This window comes from Syzygium oleosum, unplaced genomic scaffold (assembly GCF_021117445.2).
Source record: "Syzygium oleosum isolate NSW1041296 unplaced genomic scaffold, Sole_v2.1 Sole_v2.24, whole genome shotgun sequence".
Taxonomy (NCBI): Eukaryota; Viridiplantae; Streptophyta; class Magnoliopsida; order Myrtales; family Myrtaceae; genus Syzygium; species Syzygium oleosum.
The window spans coordinates 1394227-1413950 of NW_026607508.1; the positions used below are offsets into that span (position 1 = coordinate 1394227).

At 43.0% G+C, this 19724-nt stretch overlaps 1 protein-coding gene across 1 annotated transcript; it reads right to left on the reverse strand.

The window, feature by feature from the left end:
* Window positions 1-16787: 16787 nt before the first annotated feature.
* Window positions 16788-19285, reverse strand: LOC115663730 (3-oxoacyl-[acyl-carrier-protein] reductase, chloroplastic-like). Its single transcript, XM_056302628.1, has 4 exons — window positions 19153-19285; window positions 18493-18635; window positions 17205-17287; window positions 16788-17109 (listed from the first exon to the last, which is right to left on the reverse strand). Exons 1-4 carry the CDS (start codon window positions 19241-19243, stop codon window positions 17097-17099), a joined length of 330 nt encoding a protein of 109 aa, XP_056158603.1. The 5' UTR covers window positions 19244-19285; the 3' UTR covers window positions 16788-17096.
* Window positions 19286-19724: the final 439 nt, after the last annotated feature.

Genomic DNA, 19724 nt, shown 5'->3' on the forward strand with positions numbered 1-19724 from the left:
CTCACTCTCCTCTTCTTCGGCCGAAGCTCACCACCACCATTGCCGACCAGCCCTTGCTCAGCCGTGAACCACCACTCCTCGCCGCCTCACACTACCACTACCATCCCCTCTCTCCCTCTTTCCCTCTCTCTTTCAGATGACGCCACCCCAGTCGAGACACCATCGTCCCAGCCATCCCTCCGCCGAGACCGCCGTCGCTCCGGCGAAGCTGGCTGCTATTTGACCATGAATTGCGCCGCCCTTCTTGCTCGATTTCTTGCTTAGGCTCCCTAATCAAGTGGCTCCCTAAACCTTGGTTAGGATAATGGGTTGCTAATGGCATGTTTAGGGGCTGTTTAGGGCTGAAGTAGGGGTTGATTAAGGGCTATTGATAGGTGGTTTAGTTGTTGAATGAGCTTGGTTTGCTTGATGGTTCATGTTGGTTGATTCTCGGTTTTATTACTGCTGTATCTTTGTGATTTACTATTTTTGTGGAGACTTTGATGGTCCAAATCTAAAGTGGTGTTCTTCATGAAAGTTGTTCTTAACATCTTGAAGTATAACATATTTTAAATTTGGAATTTTTAGAGGTCATTTGTGGTCATTCGAAAGTCCATCTTCACACCAAATTTAAACTGCCCTGGATTTTTGTTCACTAACCCTTTTGTCTTTCCAAATTTTTATAAATTTTTTCAGATCTCTTTTCAACAAAATTCCTTCACAAAAATTGTTAAGACATGTCTTTCTATGACATATAAAATTTTTGAAGCTTTCTAGCTAGATTTTGGTACCGAATGAGATGTATTTTGAGGGCCGAGTGGTCTGTTCGAATGACCTGATTTTGGTCTGACTTCTAGTGACAAAAATACGTGTTTACACTTTGAACTGGATTTCATGTTCTTCATAAGAAATGTTTATCAAGATGTTTTCTATGACATATCCAAAATTCAAAATTTTTGGAGTTATTTTACTATTTATTTCAAAAGGAATTCTATTGCTGTGCATCAGCCCAGAAATTGCCCCGATTCATGTGTACTCGGTTTTCTCTCTCTTGGATGATTATCCTACGATATTATTACATTTGAAAGACGTGACACTTTGTTGGATGAGTACGGATTTGGTTTGCATTCGGCTAATTCGCAAAGATAGGAATTGGTAATGATAGTTGAAGTGTGTGCATGATCATGACACGTTCCATCTAGGCGAGAGTTCTAGACGATCCCTGACGGGAGTTTGGATGCCGTCCAAGCGGGGGTTCTAAATGTTGCCGATCATGGTGGAGGCCGATCGATGCTCCTAAATGGAATGCCGTCTGGTACCCGACTTGCCGAAGGGTGTTCGATCCCAGACGTTGCCATTGCCAACGTAGCAGGATAATACCTGGTTACGCCTGAAGACCGGTGGGGGTTTGGCAGACCCGAGAAGCCGTTAATAATCAGGATATCGATGATGTGTGTTACGCATTGGGGAATGCTGTGCTTGAGATTCATGTTGAGCATGTCTGGATTATTAAGCGTATTATACACATTTATGCCATATGTGATATTGTTGTGCTCGAGGAATAATTGTCATGTTGCGGGGGTTTTCTAATGTGCAAGGCTCCCATTTATGCCAAGGCGAGGTAAGGGCGCCTATGATTGTTCATGACATGTTGATTGTTAGTATTGCATGTTTGGATAGTCCGGAAGTATGCGTTAGCCTAAGCTAGGCTTAGGTAGTTACTTATTGAGATTTATTCTCATTGTTGAATTATAACCATTTTAGACCCCCGATCATGACTAGTCCTCCTCGACGTTTTGAGGTACCCATGGATTTGGACCACATGGAAACGAAGTATCCGGTTGGTAAGGATAAGGTGTATATTAGGTATTATACGACGATATAGGTAGATGAGGGCTTAGATCACTGGAGGCTCCATATCTTTTTGGCCTGATTTTATCATAATGGGGATGAGGTGACCGGCCCAATCCGATGGCCCTCATCATGGCGGTAATGAAGTAATAGAGTGGGATCTCATGGAGATTGATCCCCTTGACGGAGAAGTTATCGATCTCGTAACCGATCTTGAGAAGTCGGATCCCGAGCCTTATGACGATAGGCTAACCATGGGGATTAAAGATAGGTTTAGTTCCCCTATCTTTTGGAGTACCCTTTTTTGGTAGAGAAGCTAGGCTAACCAACCACCGATCCTTTTTGTTGTGCGTGGTTCTCGTATAATGGCCTCTAGTAAGGCTTGTAATTGTATATTTATATTTAACGATGTATTTATAAAAGGGGTTTGTTGATGTGTATCAAATGTCTTTCTACTATCCCATTTATTTGTATGCCGTATGGAGAGTTCGAGTTTGCTTCCGCTTGTGTTTATCATTAGAGATTCATTGAGGTCGGCGACAAGTCCTAAGATGTCGCATACTTAACGACCAATGCGGGATGTTGCGTGTTCGTGGGGTTCAGGGCGTGACAATTACACTTAAAGGTCCAAAAGGCTAAGAAGAGCCGACAACGACTTCAACTAGAGCTTGTGATTCATACATATAATCCCATTACTTAAGCTGAAGAAAGGGCACAACTAGAGGAGTTTCTTGCTCTTAGCAGTCATAAAGAAGTTTTGGTCAAATAGAAATCTAGAAATCTCTGGCTCAAGGAGGGCGACAACAAAAGTAAGATTTTCTTCGCCTCCATGATGCGAAAGAGTGCCCAGAACAAAATCAATCATCTCACACACAATGATGGCTCTGTTATTACCAAGGAGGGGGCTCTTAAGAATTCAATTACATCACATTATCAGCACCTTATTAGTAATTTCAATTGTACATCTATTCCATACAAGAGGTATGCTTGTTTATTTCATGAAAATTTCAATACGCTTGATATCTTTTCAACACTTCAGAGATCAAATATCCTTAAAGTCATAAAGGATTTCAACAATTTCAAAGTGGTAAGTCCAAATGGATTCAACAGTCTATTCTACAAAAGCGCCTGGTCCATCATAGGGCAAGACATTGAGGAAGCTATCATGGATTTCTTCTTATAAAAAAGAATGTTGAAATCTTTAAACTCCAAATTGATTTCCCATGTACCGAGGGTTCCTAATCCTTCCCGTTTCAAGGAATTTAGGTCTATTTCATGCTTCAATGTCCTATACAAGATCATATCTAAGTTTCTTATAGAACATATAAGCTACATGCTTCCTTCGATCGTCGGCCTCAATCAAACTGCTTTCATCATAAGATGACAGATTTCAAAGAATCTCCTACTATGCCAAGATATATTGCATAACTACCTCAAGGGAGGTAAAGGTAAACCTGTGGTAATAAAGATTAGTCTCATGAAAGCTTATGACATGGTGAAATAGCATGCAATTTTCGGGGTTCTTAAAGTTATAAATGCACCTTAGTACTTGGTTGATTTAGTAATTGAGTGCATCACTTACCAGCAGTTCTCAGTGAACTTTAATGGCGAACCGGTTGGCTATTATAACGGTACTAATGAGCTACGACAAGGTGATCCTCTTTCTCCATACCTCTTTGTCCTAGTTATGGAAATTTTAAATAGAATTGCTACTACCAAAGTTGTTGCATCTACCTTCTGATATCACTGGAGCTGCAAAACGCAATGGATCATTGACCTATGCTTAGCAGATGACTTATCCTTATTTGCTCATGGAGATGTAGATTCTATCCTTTGCCTTTTAGATGCTCTTGAAGAATTTGCAGCTCTCACAGTACTGCAATTTAATCATATATTGGAGGGGTTCAGATTTATCAATGTATTATGCCGAATAGCACTGCAACCAAGATGTTTTCTATAATTTTTGTATTGGTGGGGTTTGGATTTATCAATATATTGTTATTTGGGATGGCTTGTTATGTTCTTGATTTGCAAGAGAGTTACATCTTGAGAGTGGTATAGGATACGAAAGAAAAGAAGGACACCGGAGGATCCTATTTAATCGATTTGAAAAAGGGGAGGATGAGGATAAGGATGAAGACGGCATTGGCCTTAGGCATTGTGGTTCATTGTATTGGTATTGGTGTGGCTGCGATGCATTTTGTTGAGAGGCTTGGCTAGTTAGATTCCTTTTACTTCTCAGTAATGTCTATCACCACGGTCGAGTAGCTAGTGCGACCACTTATCAAATAGGGTCATTCGCTAAACAAACTTTTCCCGAAGCGCTTATCAACTCTTTTGCCTCAGCCAAATAGAGAAAAGCCGCACAACCGCGCAAAAGTGTCAATACCAATAACTAGATGGAAGCAAAAGTACGACAAGGCAATGATGTGAATGAACGATTTGTACCCCGATTAATGATTTCGTGTGACTCTAGTGACAAAAATACGTGTACAGTGAAGCCGAGACTTCCCCTTGTGTTCTCATAAGAACGCGGGAGGTTACTATACCTGCCTACCCGACAATAGCGAGCCGAAGTTGACGTGGTGTCTATCTTCACCACTTAAGAAACCCCCAAGTTCCCTTCAAATTTTTTTCTTCCCTAGAGAGGAGGGAATACGAGAAGAACTTACGGGAGATACCTCCACCATACTTAGGAGAGTTTCTTCCCTGTCTTTCTTGAGCCTTTTAAGGTCCTGCTCAGGATCATCTGGTTATTGTTATTGACACCTATGGGTTGTGTGGCCTTTAAAGAAAGTAAAAGAAGCTTTGAATTTTTTTGATTTTCCTTGTTTTTCTATTGATGTATATAATACGTTTAAATAGATACATAGTTACATGATGAGGGCAAAATTGATTCCTTAAATCAAAGAAAGTATCCTCAAATTGAGGAAAGAATTTTAAATTCAAATCGAGGAAATTATCATAAAAGATTTTAGGACAATATGTTATCATCCCCCTCAAGCTGAGCACGGTTGGTTGAACGTGAAGCTTGCTCTGCAAAAATCTGATGCAATTAGAACTTAGACCTTTTGTGAACAAATCTGCAATTAGATCTTTGCTGGAGATGAACTGAACAATGAGAATCTTATGCCAAACTAGTTCCCTGACATAATGAAAATCGATAGTGACATGTTTCGTTCTTGAATGGAAAATTGGATTGTGGGCGAGTGAGATTGCGGAAACGTTATCACACTAGATGACGGGTGGCATAAGGAGTGGGCAATGCAATTCACATAACAAGGAACATAGCCAAACTAATTCAACTGCAGTGTGAGCTAGACACCGATACTCAGCTTCAGATGAAGAATGTGTCACCGTGACCTATTTCTTTGCACTCTTGAAAATGGGGTTAGAATCGAAAAAAAACACAGAACCTACCGGTAGAGTTCAATCAATGGGGCAAACCTACCCAGTCGGCATTGCAATAAGCAGTGAGCTAGTGTTAACGTGGACAAAAGTGAAGATTGTGAGTGATTGTGCCTTTCAAATAACACAAAATTCATTTAACCACCACAAGATGATCCTCAATGGGAGACTTTAGGAACTAGCAAACTTGATTGACGGCAAAGGAAATGTCAGGACGTGCCAAAGTAATATACTGCAGCGCTCCAACAAGACTCCGATAAAGAGTGGGATCCAATAATGGAGGGCCATCACCATGGCCAAGTTTTTGAGATACAGCAGGCGTTGGGACTGGTTTACATCCATCTATATTTGCACGCTTTAGAACATTCATCATATACTTCGACTTATTAAGTTGTATGCCTTCCGAATTACATGTTATTTGAACACCAAGAAAATGAGAAAGAGGTTTGAGGTCCTTCATACATAAATGATGGTCAAGATGTGAGATCAACTGCTACAATGCTAAAGTATTATTGCCAGTGAATATGATATCATCAACGTACAAGAGGAGATATAAGGTTATATGCCCTTGGTGGAAGATGAACAATAATGGATCGGAGTTGGAGACTATGAATCCAAAATCATGAAGTTTTGAATTAAACTTTTCATACCAAGCTCGAAGGGCTTGGCGAAGGCCATAAATGGATTTCTTCATGTGACAGACATGATTAGGTTTGCCCATATCAACATAACCCAGAGGCCGGGACATGAACACTGTTTCTTGCAAATCACCATGTAAAAATGCACATTCAACACCCAATTGTCGAAGTGGCCAATTGTGAGAGACCGCAAGAGATAAAATAATTCAAATGATGGTAGGTTTCACCACAGGACTGAAGGTCTCAATAAAGTCAACACCCGGTTGTTGATGGAAACCTTTAGCAACAAGGCGAGCCTTGTAGTGACTAATAGAGCGATACCGATTTCGTTTAACTCGAAACACCAATTTGAAGCCCACTACATTCATAGTAGGATCATAAGAGACCAAACACCATTTTTGTTGCTGTTGAAGAGAGGTAAATTCTTGATCCATGGCATGACGCCATTGAGGTTCCTTAACCGCTTGGGAGTAACATGTTGGTTCGGAGATATGGTTGGCGGTAAGTGCAATCGGAAGTGGGTGAAGGGTATAGAAAAAGGCCTTTCATTTGGTAATACTAGACTTGGATCTTGTTTGCATAGGGTGAGTGGAAGAAGAAGGTATAGGTTGATTATCGATAGGTGGAGGAAGGGGTTGGCCAGAGGTCTGCATGATAGGTTCGGTAGTTGATGAAGAAGGCACCGGGGAGGTGTTGTTGGATGTGAGAACAACCTGTGAAGTGGTGGAGGGATCAGAATGAGCATGCTCTATTTAAATGACTCCAAAAAAATCAAGACTATGAGGTGGAAGATGTAAAGAATAAGTGGGAGTGATATGGGAGTGAGGAAACTTAGTTTCATCAAAGACCACATGACGAGAAATAAATACTCGACCAGATGAGAGATCCATACAATGATACCTTTTATGACTAGGGCTATAGCCTATAAAACAGCAGGGGTCGATCGAAGTTCCAATTTGTTAGTCTTGTAAGGTCGGAGCCATGGGAAGCAAAGAGAACCAAAGGTTCGTAAGTGTGAATAATCAGGAGGGGTGTGAAATAAAGCTTGATATGGAGAGCAAGTGTGATGTTGAAGTATGGGCATGTGGCTAATCAAATAAATGGCTGTAGTGAAAGCTTCCAACCAAAATTTAGAAGGCATATGAGCATGGGCCATCATAGCAAAGCCAATTTCGATGATGTAGCAGTGTTTGTGCTCCATAACACCATTTTGTTCTGGTGTGTGGAGACAAGAATATTCATGTGTAATGCCATATGATGAATTCGCCACCACCGTCTGAGCGAAATGTGGTGATGGTGTGATACAAAAGATCTTCAACTTGCTTTTTAAAACTAACAGAGATGTCATAAAAGTCGAATTTTAATCTCATAGAAAATAACCATGAATATTTGGAAAAATCATCAATAAAGAGAACATAATAGAAATAATTAGAACAAGATAATGTGGGAGCAGGGCTCCATACATCACAATGTAATAATTCTAGAGGATGATTAGAGGTAGAACAAGACTTGGAAAAAGGAAGCTTGTGGCTCTTTGCCTGTTGACATGAAGAGCAAATGCGAGATCCCGATTTATTGAAAATAGAAGCGACTGAGAAAATGGCCAGTTGAATGTCATGAGAGGGATGACCGAGATGAGCATGCCATTGGTTCGTGGTGATGGAGGAACTGTAATGAGTTTTTGGGCCGGTGGATGATGGTGGAGTGCGAAGTGGATATAAGCCATTCTCAACTGGCCCTTGATATAATATCCTCCCCGTGGCCTTGTTCTTAATACAAAAACCAGAGGCATCGAAGTTAAAGAGACAATTGTTATCTTTGGAAAATCGGTAAATAGAGAGTAAATTGTGTGAAATTATAGGACAATGAAATATAGATTTGAGGTGAAGAAGTGATGAAGAGGAAGAAAGGGTAATGGAACCAACATGTGCAATAGGCATACCATGGCCATTACCTATCTCAACAGTGTCATTACCATCATAAGCAATTGAAATTTGGAGATTTTCGAGTTCTAGGGTGAGATGATGAGTGGCTCCGGTGTCGGTGTACCAAGTGTTAAGTGGGGTCGAGGTAGTGGCAGCTATTGCTATAAGTTTTTCCGGTGGATGGCAACCTTGATAGGTATAGTCCATTCGGTGATAACAGTCGATGGCAATATGACCCATATGATTGTAGATTTGACATTGTGAACGAATACCCAAATTTTGAGATTTTTGTTGACCTTAGGGTAATGGTCGTTGTTGCACCGATCCAGAGGAGGTGGAGGACTGCCGGCATGGAGGAAATGTTCTATGAGATGGTTCATGGCCGCGGGGCTAAGAGAATTGACGAGAGTTGTTGGGCCTGAAAGGTTTGAAAGCCACCAATACAGTAGACTGAGCTGAAACTGCAAGCGGTGTATCTTTAGTCAAAGAGAGATCCTCACAGATTAATAGGGTATGAAGTTCTTCAATAGATAGGGTCGATGTCTTGGCACGAATACGAACCGAGGAACATAATTATCAATATGATGGTGGCAGCCCATCGAGGATGTGAATAAACAAATCATCCTCGCTTAGGGGAGAGCAACAGGCTGCCAGCTGGTCAGAAATGACCTTAAATTGCTAGAGATAATCAGCTATAAATTGAGTGCCCTTCTTGAGTCAAGTAAGCTACCGTTTGAGGGACATCACATAGGCAGGTGTTGTAGAGGCATATCTATTATTAAGAAGATCCCATGCTTGCTTGGCAAAAGTAAGTCCAACAATACATGGAAGAGCAGAGTTGCTTAGAGTGCGTTTGGTAACGTTTCTGTTTCTGGGAACAATTTCTTTTCAGAAATAGTTTTTTTTATTTCTATTTCCTGGATGAGTTTCTTAACAAAATGTATTTGGTAACTGTACCAAATTTCTATTTCCGGAATAGAAAAAGAACATAAATGCATTTGGTAACTGCACAAAACGTGTATTTCACCCCATTTTTAGGATTTATAAAACGTATATTTTGTCGGTGCACTTATAGTTAAATCTCGTACAGAATTGATCACTCTCGGGTTATTTTTAAATTTGAGATTTTGCTAAAATCGCACTCGATCGAATTTGGCCATTATTTAGAGCCCGAACTTTGGTGTCGAATTTCTCGGAGTTCGTGACAAATTTAATTAGACAGTGTCGATATTATTATGGCCAGCATCGATATTGCCTGGAATTGGTGAAAAGTGAAATTTGGACCTGGTGTGGATTTTGACTAGTAGACCTATCTCTTAGTGTATTTTAGTTAGTGTTTTTGGCTTTTTCCTAATTTATAAATTTTCGTGGACCATCGGATCGACTTCGAGTTTGAACGTGGACCGTTAGAACGCACTCGATGGGGTTGACTTTCCCTCCTCTCTCTCTCTCTCTCTCTCTCTCTCTCTCTCTTTCTCCCCGGTCACGTCGCCTCTCCCCCTGCCATGCAAACCATCTCTCTCTCTCTCTCTCTCTCTCTCTCTCTCTCTCTCTCCTCATTTTTCCTTCTTCTTCTTCTTTGTTCTTCTTCTTTCTTTTTCTTCTTCTTTCTTTCTTTCTTCTTCTTCCTTCTTCACCGCTACTCCTACTCCCCTCTGCCCGACCATCGCTCGCTCGACCAGCCACCACCACCACCATCGCTGCCGCCCAGCCACCGCACACCGTCGCCGTCGCCAGCTAGCCCGGCCGCATGCCTGCTCGTTCGCCGTCCCCGCCGCCGTTGCCCATGAATCCCGCCGCCCAGCTCATTGTCGCCTCGCCCACGACCGCCGCACGCCGCTGTTCTAGTCGCCTGTGCCCCCACCTATTCGCCGCCATCACCCGGCTTTTCCCCGCGGGCCGCCGTCACCCTGCTGCTCCGGCAACGACGCTATTGCCCTTATTCTGGCCGAGTCCCCCACCGCCCCAACTCGCCGGCCGCATGCTCGGCCAGCTCGCCATCGCCATCAGTCGCTCCCAGGCCGTCGCCTGTCTGCCTAGGGCCGTGGCCAAGCCGTCCTAACCTTGCCCGTGCCATGCCCAACCGCTTGCCTCTACGCCTGGCCGCTCGACTGGCCATGGCCGAATCGTCTCAGCCGTGCCCGTGCCGTGCCTAGCCGCTCGCCCGAGCGCCTGGCCGCCGTCCCGGCCGTGGCCGAGCTCGCCCAGCTGCTCACCCGTCGTGCCCAACCGCTCGCCCGCACGCCTGGCTGCTCGCCCGGCCGTGGCTGAGAGTCTTGGGCTGTGGCCGAGCCGCTTGCCCGCTGTACCCTCGCCCGCGCCGAGCCCACCGCTGCCCAGACCAGCCATTTGGCCCCCTTGCCAGTTTTCCTTGGGCCAAAATCTAGGTAAATGGCCTCCTAAATCCTACTTAGTACTTTGGGTATTATTATACTTATTTAAGGGCGATTAGTGTTGGTTTAGTGACTAAGTTAGGTGGGGATTACTTAATTGAATGTGATTGGTTTATAGATTATTGTGGTGGCGATTTTGTGGCTAAATAAGTAATTGATCGAGATGTGTTCAACGACTGAATTGTCATGGCGTTTGTTGGTGAAATTGATGTCTGAATGTGGTCGACTTGAAGGTCGGATTGGTGGGCTAATGTGGTGAGCATGACTTGAATTTGAATAGTATGACGTTTTAAATTGGTATTGGCAAATTGTGTTGTGGCGTATGTGCATGAGGAATGTCCTGAGGCGTGGTTACGTGGGACTAAGCACAGATTGATCGGCGAGCTGCCAACCTGAGGCGTGGTTACGTGGGTGTCTAGAAAGGCAAGAAATGACCTGAGGCGTGGTTACGTGGGTCGAGAGAAATGTCCTGAGGTGTGGTTACGCGGGACTAAGCCCGGATTGATCTTAGGGCTGCCAATCTAAGGCGTGGTTACGCAGGTGTGGCTAGAAAGGCAAGAAATGATCTGAGGCGTGGTTACGCGTGTCAAGAGAAATGTCTTGAGGCGTGGTTACGTGGGACTGAGCCTAGATTGATCGGAGGGCTGGATCGAGGCACATTGACGCGAGTCGTGGTTTGTTGGTTGGGCACGTATGCTAAATGTGTTTGGTTGAATTGGGTGGATGTACATGGTTATGGCGCTTGAGTGTTTATGTTATGTTCTTGAGCTATTATTGCATTATTGTGACTTGACTAATGCGCAGAGTTAGCGTGTGATTTGAGGCGAGGTAAGTGTGCATGAGAATTCTATTGTGTCGATTGCTAGATTGCATGTTGGGACTCGTCTGGGTACACATTGGCCTAGGTGGGGTTTAGGTTGTTTGCTTATTGAGATTTATTCTCATTGCTGTAATGCAAACCATTTCAGATCCTCGACCCCGACCTTGATCATGCCGCCACCTCGACGTTTTAGGGTCCCTATGCATACGGTGCATGAAGAGACCGAGTATCCAGTAGGTTCACATCCGACTTATATTAGGCACCTCACTACAATCTGGGTAGACGTAGGCCTAGACGACTTGCAGCGTCACACATACTTGACCTGGTTTTATCGTGACGGATTGGAGTTAGTTGGCCCAATCCGGAGTTTTGAGGGATAGCAGCACGGCAGCGAAGATGCCGTGGATTGGGAGCCCGGGGACGTGTATGCCCCTGATGGTGAGATTCTAGACTCCGAAGATCCCCCGGAGAACCCTAGTCCCGAACCTGAGCCCGTACCGGAACCCGTAGCGCCTACAGATCTCGAGATCGAAGAGGAATTTGAGGAATTCGAACCTGAAGAAGAGCCCGAGCCTGTTCCAGAGCCCATGGAGTTTGAGCTCGAGGAAGAGCCGATCGAGATCAACTCTGACACGGAGTCTGAGTCTTCAGGGTCTGATTCAGATTGGGCACCGTAGAAGTGTTTGGGTGCTGGATTTAGAAGCTTTTTAGTATAGCCCCTTTTTGTGTAACTAGTCAGCCTACCCTACCACTTGTCCCTTTTTGATGACAATGGTGGATGTTAACCCCAGGAGCCGAATGTCTGATTGTCTGGCCGAATATTGTAAGTGACTGTTTTCCATTGTTATGAAATTATTATTTTGTGCTACTATTATCCATTCGTCATTGTTTATTGTCTGGATTGTTATACTTCACTTCCTCTTGCGTATTCGTGTGGGTATTTCGTTTGGGTAGGCGACACGTCTTGGGACGTCGAGTTCGATACGACCGTCGTAGGGGTGTCGCGAGCCCGTTAGGGTCCAGGGCGTGACATCTACTCCTGGAATAGAAAAAGAATGGAAATGCATTTGGTACAACCAAAAAAATTTCTATTCCCAATTTTTTTTCATTCAAGTCTATATCTTTTATTTAACTATAAGTACAAGTTATTAGTGAAAAAAACCAATAAACATTGTTTATTGATTTGTCTAATCCTTTTTAACTCACACTACTTTATAGATAGATATATATATATATATATATATATATATATATATATATCTTTAGCATGCTCTTCATGGATAAAATTAATTTTCTTAATCTTTTTATTATTCTGAATACCATATTTATCTATTTCAAAAGTTTCTTCACAATCGCTATTATAAATACTATTTATTCTCGTATTAAATTACCAAAAGATAAAAAAGAATGCTTACATCTTAACCATATGTTAGTTGTTTTCATTACCAATAAATAAACAAAACGAGAACTCCTTCTACAAATGTGAAGAAGTGTAACAGTCTGAATTTTCGATCCTTTTCCTGGGATTTAAGAAATGAATTTTACCAATGCACTATATTGAGGTCTCACCCGGAAATGCGCATTCACGGGATGCTAACCTTAGGGGTAGGGCCGTTACGGGATTGGGTTCGATCTTCGACCATATGAATTGACGAGGGAATGTTTTGAACCAACCGAGACCGGTCTATCTGATTGATCGTGTCCGAAGGGAACTAGTGACAGACCCTCGCAATTATATGACAACCGAGGTCGTCCTGGGTAGAGTAAACTTAAACGTGATTTGACTTAGTGTCGGTCACGGGTCGAGAGCGCGTAATTCCAGAGAGCCACCCGTTAGCCAAAGATAAGCTAAAGTCACGATTGTTCAATTTTAGTCATTTCTTGGAATTCGAGCCCGGGAATCGAAAATTTTGAAAGTGACAATTTTGAGCGGCTGATGATGTTTTTGGCTTGGCCAACCTTGGGGCCACCCATTTTTGCAAAAAAATGGATTTCGGTTCGGGACCGGAAAAATTACGATTTTGCCCCTGTGGACAGCGATGTTGGATTTTGAGGTCATTTGAGGTTATTTTTCGAGGCTAGTGTCATTTTGGGGTGGCCACACGCATTTAGAGTTGTTTCGGTCAAAAATTGGAATTTTGGCTCGGAAGTGAAAAATAATAATATTTTATTCCTAGGACTTTGCAGTCGATTTTCAAGGGCTTAATAAGCTATTTTCACGATTTCGACGCCATATTATGTTGGCCACGCCCATATGGAACCTGTATGTGCGAAAATTGGAATTTCGCCCCGGGACCGGAAAATTACCATTTTACCCCTGGACCCGGTATTGGGAATTCCGAATTTTGGACAATTTTGGGCAATAATTGAGGACTAAAATAAGTGAAAAAAGAAATTGGAATTATTGATTTACCACGTTGCCCTTGAATTATTGGATAAGGATTAATGTGGGCCAAGTGTTCAAGGGCATTTTGGGCATTTTTGGAAATGTTGGTCCAACTAGTCAAACCTCTCTCTCTCTCCTCCCATTCTTGTTCCCCAAGCCGGTCACTCCCCCCCCCCCCCCCTCACGATCAGTTTCTCTCTCTCTCTCTCTCTCTTTCTCTCTCTCTCTCTCACTCTCTTCATCTTCTTTTCCTTCCATCACCGCTGCTGCTGCTGCTGCTGTTCCGCCGTTTCAGCCACCGTTCCAGACCCGTTCTGTCTCACTTTTTAGGTAAGTGACCTCCCCAAATGTTGCCTAGGACCTCGGGTATTGTTAGGCTTGTTTAGGGCTCGGTTTAGGGTGAGTTTAATGGCTGGTTTGCTCGGTGGTGTGTGTTGGCTGATTTCCAGTTAAGTTGCTGCTGCATCGCTGGTTTTTGTTATTTTTACTGTGACTTTTTTGGCCAGAATTTGAGGAATGTTTCTTCATGAAAGTTGTTCCCAACATCTTGAAGTATAACATATTTTAATTTGGGAATTTTTGGAAATCATTTGATGCCATTCGGAAGTCCATCTTTGGACCGAAATAAAACTGCCCGATTTACTGTTCACCCGACCTTCTGGTCTGTTCGAATTTTTATAAATTTTTCCAAGCCTATTTTCAAAATACTTCCTTCACAAAAATTGTTGGGGACATTTGTCGTTATAACATATAAAAATTTCAAGGTTTTCCAAAATGATTTGTGTGCCGAATGAGTTGTATTTTGATGGCCTGAGGGGCTGTCCGAGCGAACCGGATTTCGTCTGGCTTTGAGTGTCAAAACGAGGTGTTTACGGTTAGAATTGGGTTTCGAATTCTCATGGAAAATGTTCATAAAGATGTTTTGTACAACATATCCAAATTTCAGAATTTTTGGAATTGATTTACTATTTATTTCAAATGGATTTCTGTCATTGTGTAACTGCCCAGTTTGGACCCGATTTTGTTCACTCTCGGTTTTTATCTCTCTCGGACTGATTAGGCGATGAAATTTTGAGGTTTAGGGAGCTTGGATTAGGGCTGTGATGTTGGGGTTTGATCGGAATTAATTTGTGCGATTAATTAATGGGATTGTGCCTTGAATGGAAATTTGTGCGTGGTTGTGTGATTATGCTTGTTGGTTGGCTTGGAAATCGTTGTGGGCTGAATGTGGTGTGGTGGCGTGCCGTGTTTGTGTAGCCGTGAAGTGTGGTGATATGGTGATGTGAATGTGCATTGAATTCGCGTGCCAAGAGCGTGGGGTTAAGTGGTGTGTGTTCGTGTGACGAGAATGCGAAATTATGGAATATGTGTGAAGTGTGTATGTTTGGCAGTGTGTTCGTGTGGTGGCATGGTATGTGTGGAGAGTGTGGAACGAAGGTTTGGAAATGTGGGATTGGTTGGAAAGGATTCGTCCTGAGGCGTGTTCGTTTACGCGGGACGATGCCGTCCCTGACGAGGGGACGATGCCCGGCCTGACGAGGTGTCGATGCCTGACGTGGTCAGAAGACCGTTGGCCTAATGCGTTTTACGCGGGCACGGTAGAAGGAAAGTGTGTGTAGGATTCCGTCCTGAGGCGTGTTCATTTACGCGGGACGATGCCGTCCCTGACGAAGTGACGATGCCCGGCCCGACGGGGTGACGATACCTGACGAGGTCAGAAGACCGTTGGCCTGATGCATTTTACGCGAGCGCGGTAGTGGTGGAAAGGTTGAGAATGAGCAAGAATTGGCGGGACGAGTGAAATTAAGAAAGTGACGTGTCGTGTGGTGTGAGTTGGGGTGCGAGTGTATTTGTATCGCGTGGTGTGATGCTCGATTATGGGGTAAAAACTGCTAAGCATGGTATGGGACGTGCCCAAGTGGGTTTTGCTCTATAATCGGGGCACGCGCGCGGCTGTGATGTATTTATGTGGCATACTGGCTGTGTGGTTGACTAACGTGCAGGGACGTGCGTGATGGATTCCAGGTAGGGTCGCATGTGATTGTTAGTTTGGCCGATCGTTGTGTGTTATGTGTGTTTTCGTCTGGCGGTACGTGAGTGCCTACGTGGGGTTTGGGGTTGTACACTTATTGAGATTCGTCTCACGGTTATATAACCGCCACTTTCAGACCCCCGGTCCTAAATCCGGGAAGTGCGCCTTTTCTTTTTGGAAGTCCGGGGAGCTGCTGTTGGTGCCCAGTGGAGCTGCAAGTGAGTTCCAGAGATTCAAGCCAGAAATTCAGAAGCAGAATGGAAGAGGGCGACCCTTAGATTTTTCCCTAGGGTGTTTTAGGGGTTGTATAACTTGGGTTATCCGATAGTGAAGTTAAGATAACCAAACCCCTGAACTTTTGTTTAAACGGTGACTGAGGGATGTTAGTCTGTATTTATGTCTGTAATATGATGTTTGTATATTTGGTGTTGTATGAATATGTGGTTGCTGGATTATTCTGTTGTTCTACCCCGTTGTCGTCATTATTTGTCCGGGGTTTTGTTATTCGCTTCCGCATATGGCTCTAATGTTTGGGTTGGGTCGGCGACGTTCCTGGGATGTCGCATCATTTCGACCGGAGCAGGGGATGTCGCGAGCTCGTTGGGGTTTGGGGCATGACAATAACCCTCCGAGTCGACCTTGACACTGCTATAATATACAACAGCTAACATCACTAATTTTTATCACTTTAGAAGATTATACCTTTCTTTCTATTTATGAACTCTTTCCTATGATGTATAGAGTTCCTTGCCACTATATATATATAAAGAACATTCGAAACTCCATATATGACATTATAGTAACACGTGGAAGATGATGTGGATTTTATTGGGCGCTTGAATATGATCCATTCGCTTTATTAATCACTTAAATAGTCACAGTAACTTTGAAAATTGATTTATATAGACATGAATCCTTAATGCCTCTTTGGACAGTTATGTCCTAATAGGGTCAGGACTTGGTTTGAGCTATAGCTTGTATTTGGTGGTTGAAAAGTTATATATACACTTACCTTTACCAAAAAAAAATAAAAAAAATCCTTAATGCCTCCTCATGCCACTCATCTGCATCCTCCACTTGTGTAGGTCCAAATGGGCACTCCGGATCTCCATATAGGGAAAAGTTTTTGTCCATCCTTTCTAGCATTAATCAATGTGGTGTCCAACAGTTGATTGCATGTAGAAATTTGAATTCTATGCCTAGCCTGTGAAAGAAATTGGTAGATGGATTTACTTCCATCCTAATTTGGAGTTGGACTTGAAGATGAGTAAACAGCCTATGAAAGAAATTGGCAGATGGATTTACTTCCATCCTAATTTGGAGTTGAAGCAGAAGATAAATTTATATCCTCGAACTAGTGAATTCAACACTGCAAATCATAATTTCCTGATCGAGCCAATAATGATCATACGATGGTATTTCATGAACAAGTATGTCAAACATAAGGACGATTGTGTGTGATCAATTGCAGCTAACAATCTCAAAACTTGCCTCAAAAACCTCTTAATTGTCCATCCTAAGCAAAATAGGTTTTCAACATAGGCTCTAATGTCATACCACCGGTCACTTGTGAATCCCTACTGCGCAGGCTAAGCTCTGCAATTGGAAGTTCTATTCAGGCTTCAACCAAGCAGGTATCATTCTCTACATGACCATTCCACCATCTATCGCGAAGACCTGCATAGTAACATCAAATTATGAAGCAAAGCAAAGATGAAACAACATCATGAGGGGCGAAAAGGGTAAAACAGCGAGAACAGCGATTCTTTTACCTGTCCCGTAATGTAGCTGGCTGCAAGGTTGATGGCAAGAAATTCCACCAGTCCAGCAACTTCTTCTGGCTTTCCGTACCTTCCTGAACTCATAAAGATGACTAACATCAGAACAGAAGTCTCACATACTCTTTGATAAAATAAATTTTGAAAGGCTACTCTTAGTTAAGACAACACAACACGGATACGAGGTCTGTTCTTCTTATTCGATGTTCCATCGGGGGTTAACGATACTCTCAATCCCTCCCTAACCCTAAAGCCACCAAAACTTTCCCTAGTATAGCGAGTATCTTCCTAAGTATAAAATATAATTCATACTTCTGTGTAACTGTTATTAGATCTCATGTAATGTCCTCAGAAACAGTTAGAGGACTGGAACATCCCTAAATCAGCAATTCTTCGGTGAAATATCCCTAAATCAGCAATTCTTCGGTGAAATACCACATCACTGGCAGCCACTCCTTAATATCTCACCTAACGGAATTGTCTCCAAGATTTTCTTTTCAACTTGTTCCCCAAGTTTGGCAGTCATATCAGATGCAATGAACCCTGGAGCAATAGCATTAACCTGGGGAATGATGTTGTTAAGCGAGCCAACAATGGCAGAATTACTTTGTCAGAATTACTTTGGCATGACGGATGGGTTACTAAGGGTGAATAAAATACAGTTCGAATTACTTTGTCAGAATTATGCACGGCTTGATACACGCGAAGTTTCAGAAAACTCAAAAAAAATTAACAAGTAATAAATATCTTAGCTTTTGTGCAAAATGCAAGTGGCAGAGTTTCTGTCATTTATTTCATGATCCAACGTTTCGAGTTCCGAGTTTAAGTAAGTCACATCAATTAGCTATATGATACTATCAACCATGTCCAAGTCTTTTTACATTTCTTGGAAATATCTTTTCTTTCAACTTGTGGAAATTGAACGAAAAACTTTAATGTGGATATTCTGACCCAAAATACATGACAGAAGTGCATCTACAAATGCACACTAGGAGGAATGGCACGAGTGCATGCACACACACAGACGCATACACAATTATGGCCTGTTATGAAGATATACTGTATCTTGAGAACCAACGTATGCAATTCCTTGAATTATTTCAGAATGGCTCGCTAAATAAGGGAGTCCGTTTACTCAAATCACCGTAGCCACTTTGCCAAGAGAAAGCAACAGATGTGCGTAGGAAAATATATCAGTCAATTGTAGAGCAGAACACTCATAGCTGGCAAAGTACTAAGTTGCTAACAATCAAAGCCAGTGGGTTGAGAAGATCACACCCACCTTGCAACCTGATTTACCCAGTGATAATGCCATGGCTTTACCAGTACCCCTGGAGGCTCCGGTAACTATCACGACAGGCGATTCAACACTTTGAGCACCTTCTGTGCTCACTTTTTCAACAGTGGCAACCTGAGCTCTTACACCTGCATGAACAATTAATAACCCACGAGGTTAATGATAGATTTATCCAGCACTAAAAGCCAGAGATTTATGGCCCATGTTTCCTGTACAACAAAGCCAAACCACAATACATCACCACTTCCCTGAGGGCTAACTTGCATTGAATGCAATTACTACACGAAGCTTGTGTTCCCTTAGCCTCACACTCACAAATTAAGGAAAAGAATATGTTGTCATTGCTAATCCTTTCCATGGAAAAACACAAATTACTCATCCTATATTGTAATTACTCCTCATAATCTCCCACTCGTGAGCATCCCAATCATTCAACTGTATTAAAACTTAGAAACGAAAAATCCGCAAACATCTTCCACGATCCAATTACCCCGGCACCTGCACTCCACACACCTCGGGCACTCCACATAAACGCAAGAGTCGAAGGATTACAAAGACACGGACTCTACATGCCCGAAACTCAGCAGGACCAGCGAAAACGTAGCAAACGCATTGCACGAAGGTAAAAAACGAAAGAATCAATACCGGCAATCGAGCTTCCACTTTGGCACTGAAGAGACGGCAGGTTCTGGAGCTGGCTCCATCGGGCTCCGCCAAGAATCAGCTTCACAAACATGAAGATATATTCAAATGCTCACCCAGATCTGGGCGCGAGGGCCACCCTTGCTGCTGTCAACCAAGGGCGGCCCGCGCCCAGATCGGCAAGGGCGACCCTCACTCGATGGTGGCAAGGGCGGCCCTTGCTCGACAGCGTCCCTATAGAATCACCACACTATCAAACAAAGACAAGAACAGAAAGGCGTACCGGTGGCTTTCAACTAGCCGGGGCTTCGCCGTGAGTGACGGGGTTGGTGGCCGGTGCTTTCAAACGGTCTACAGATGACGGAGGACGGAGGAGGAGCTAAAGCCGCAGCTTGAAAGGGAAGAAGGCGGTCTGCAGACGACAGTCCTCAGTTTCTTTTCTTGTTTCTTTGTTTCTATTTCCTTTTTTTGTTTCTAGGAACAAAGAAGTAAATTTTTTCTACTTCTTATTTCTGTTCCAAATCTATTTCCTGGCCACTTTTCTATTTCGAGAAATAGAAAAATTAACTGACGTT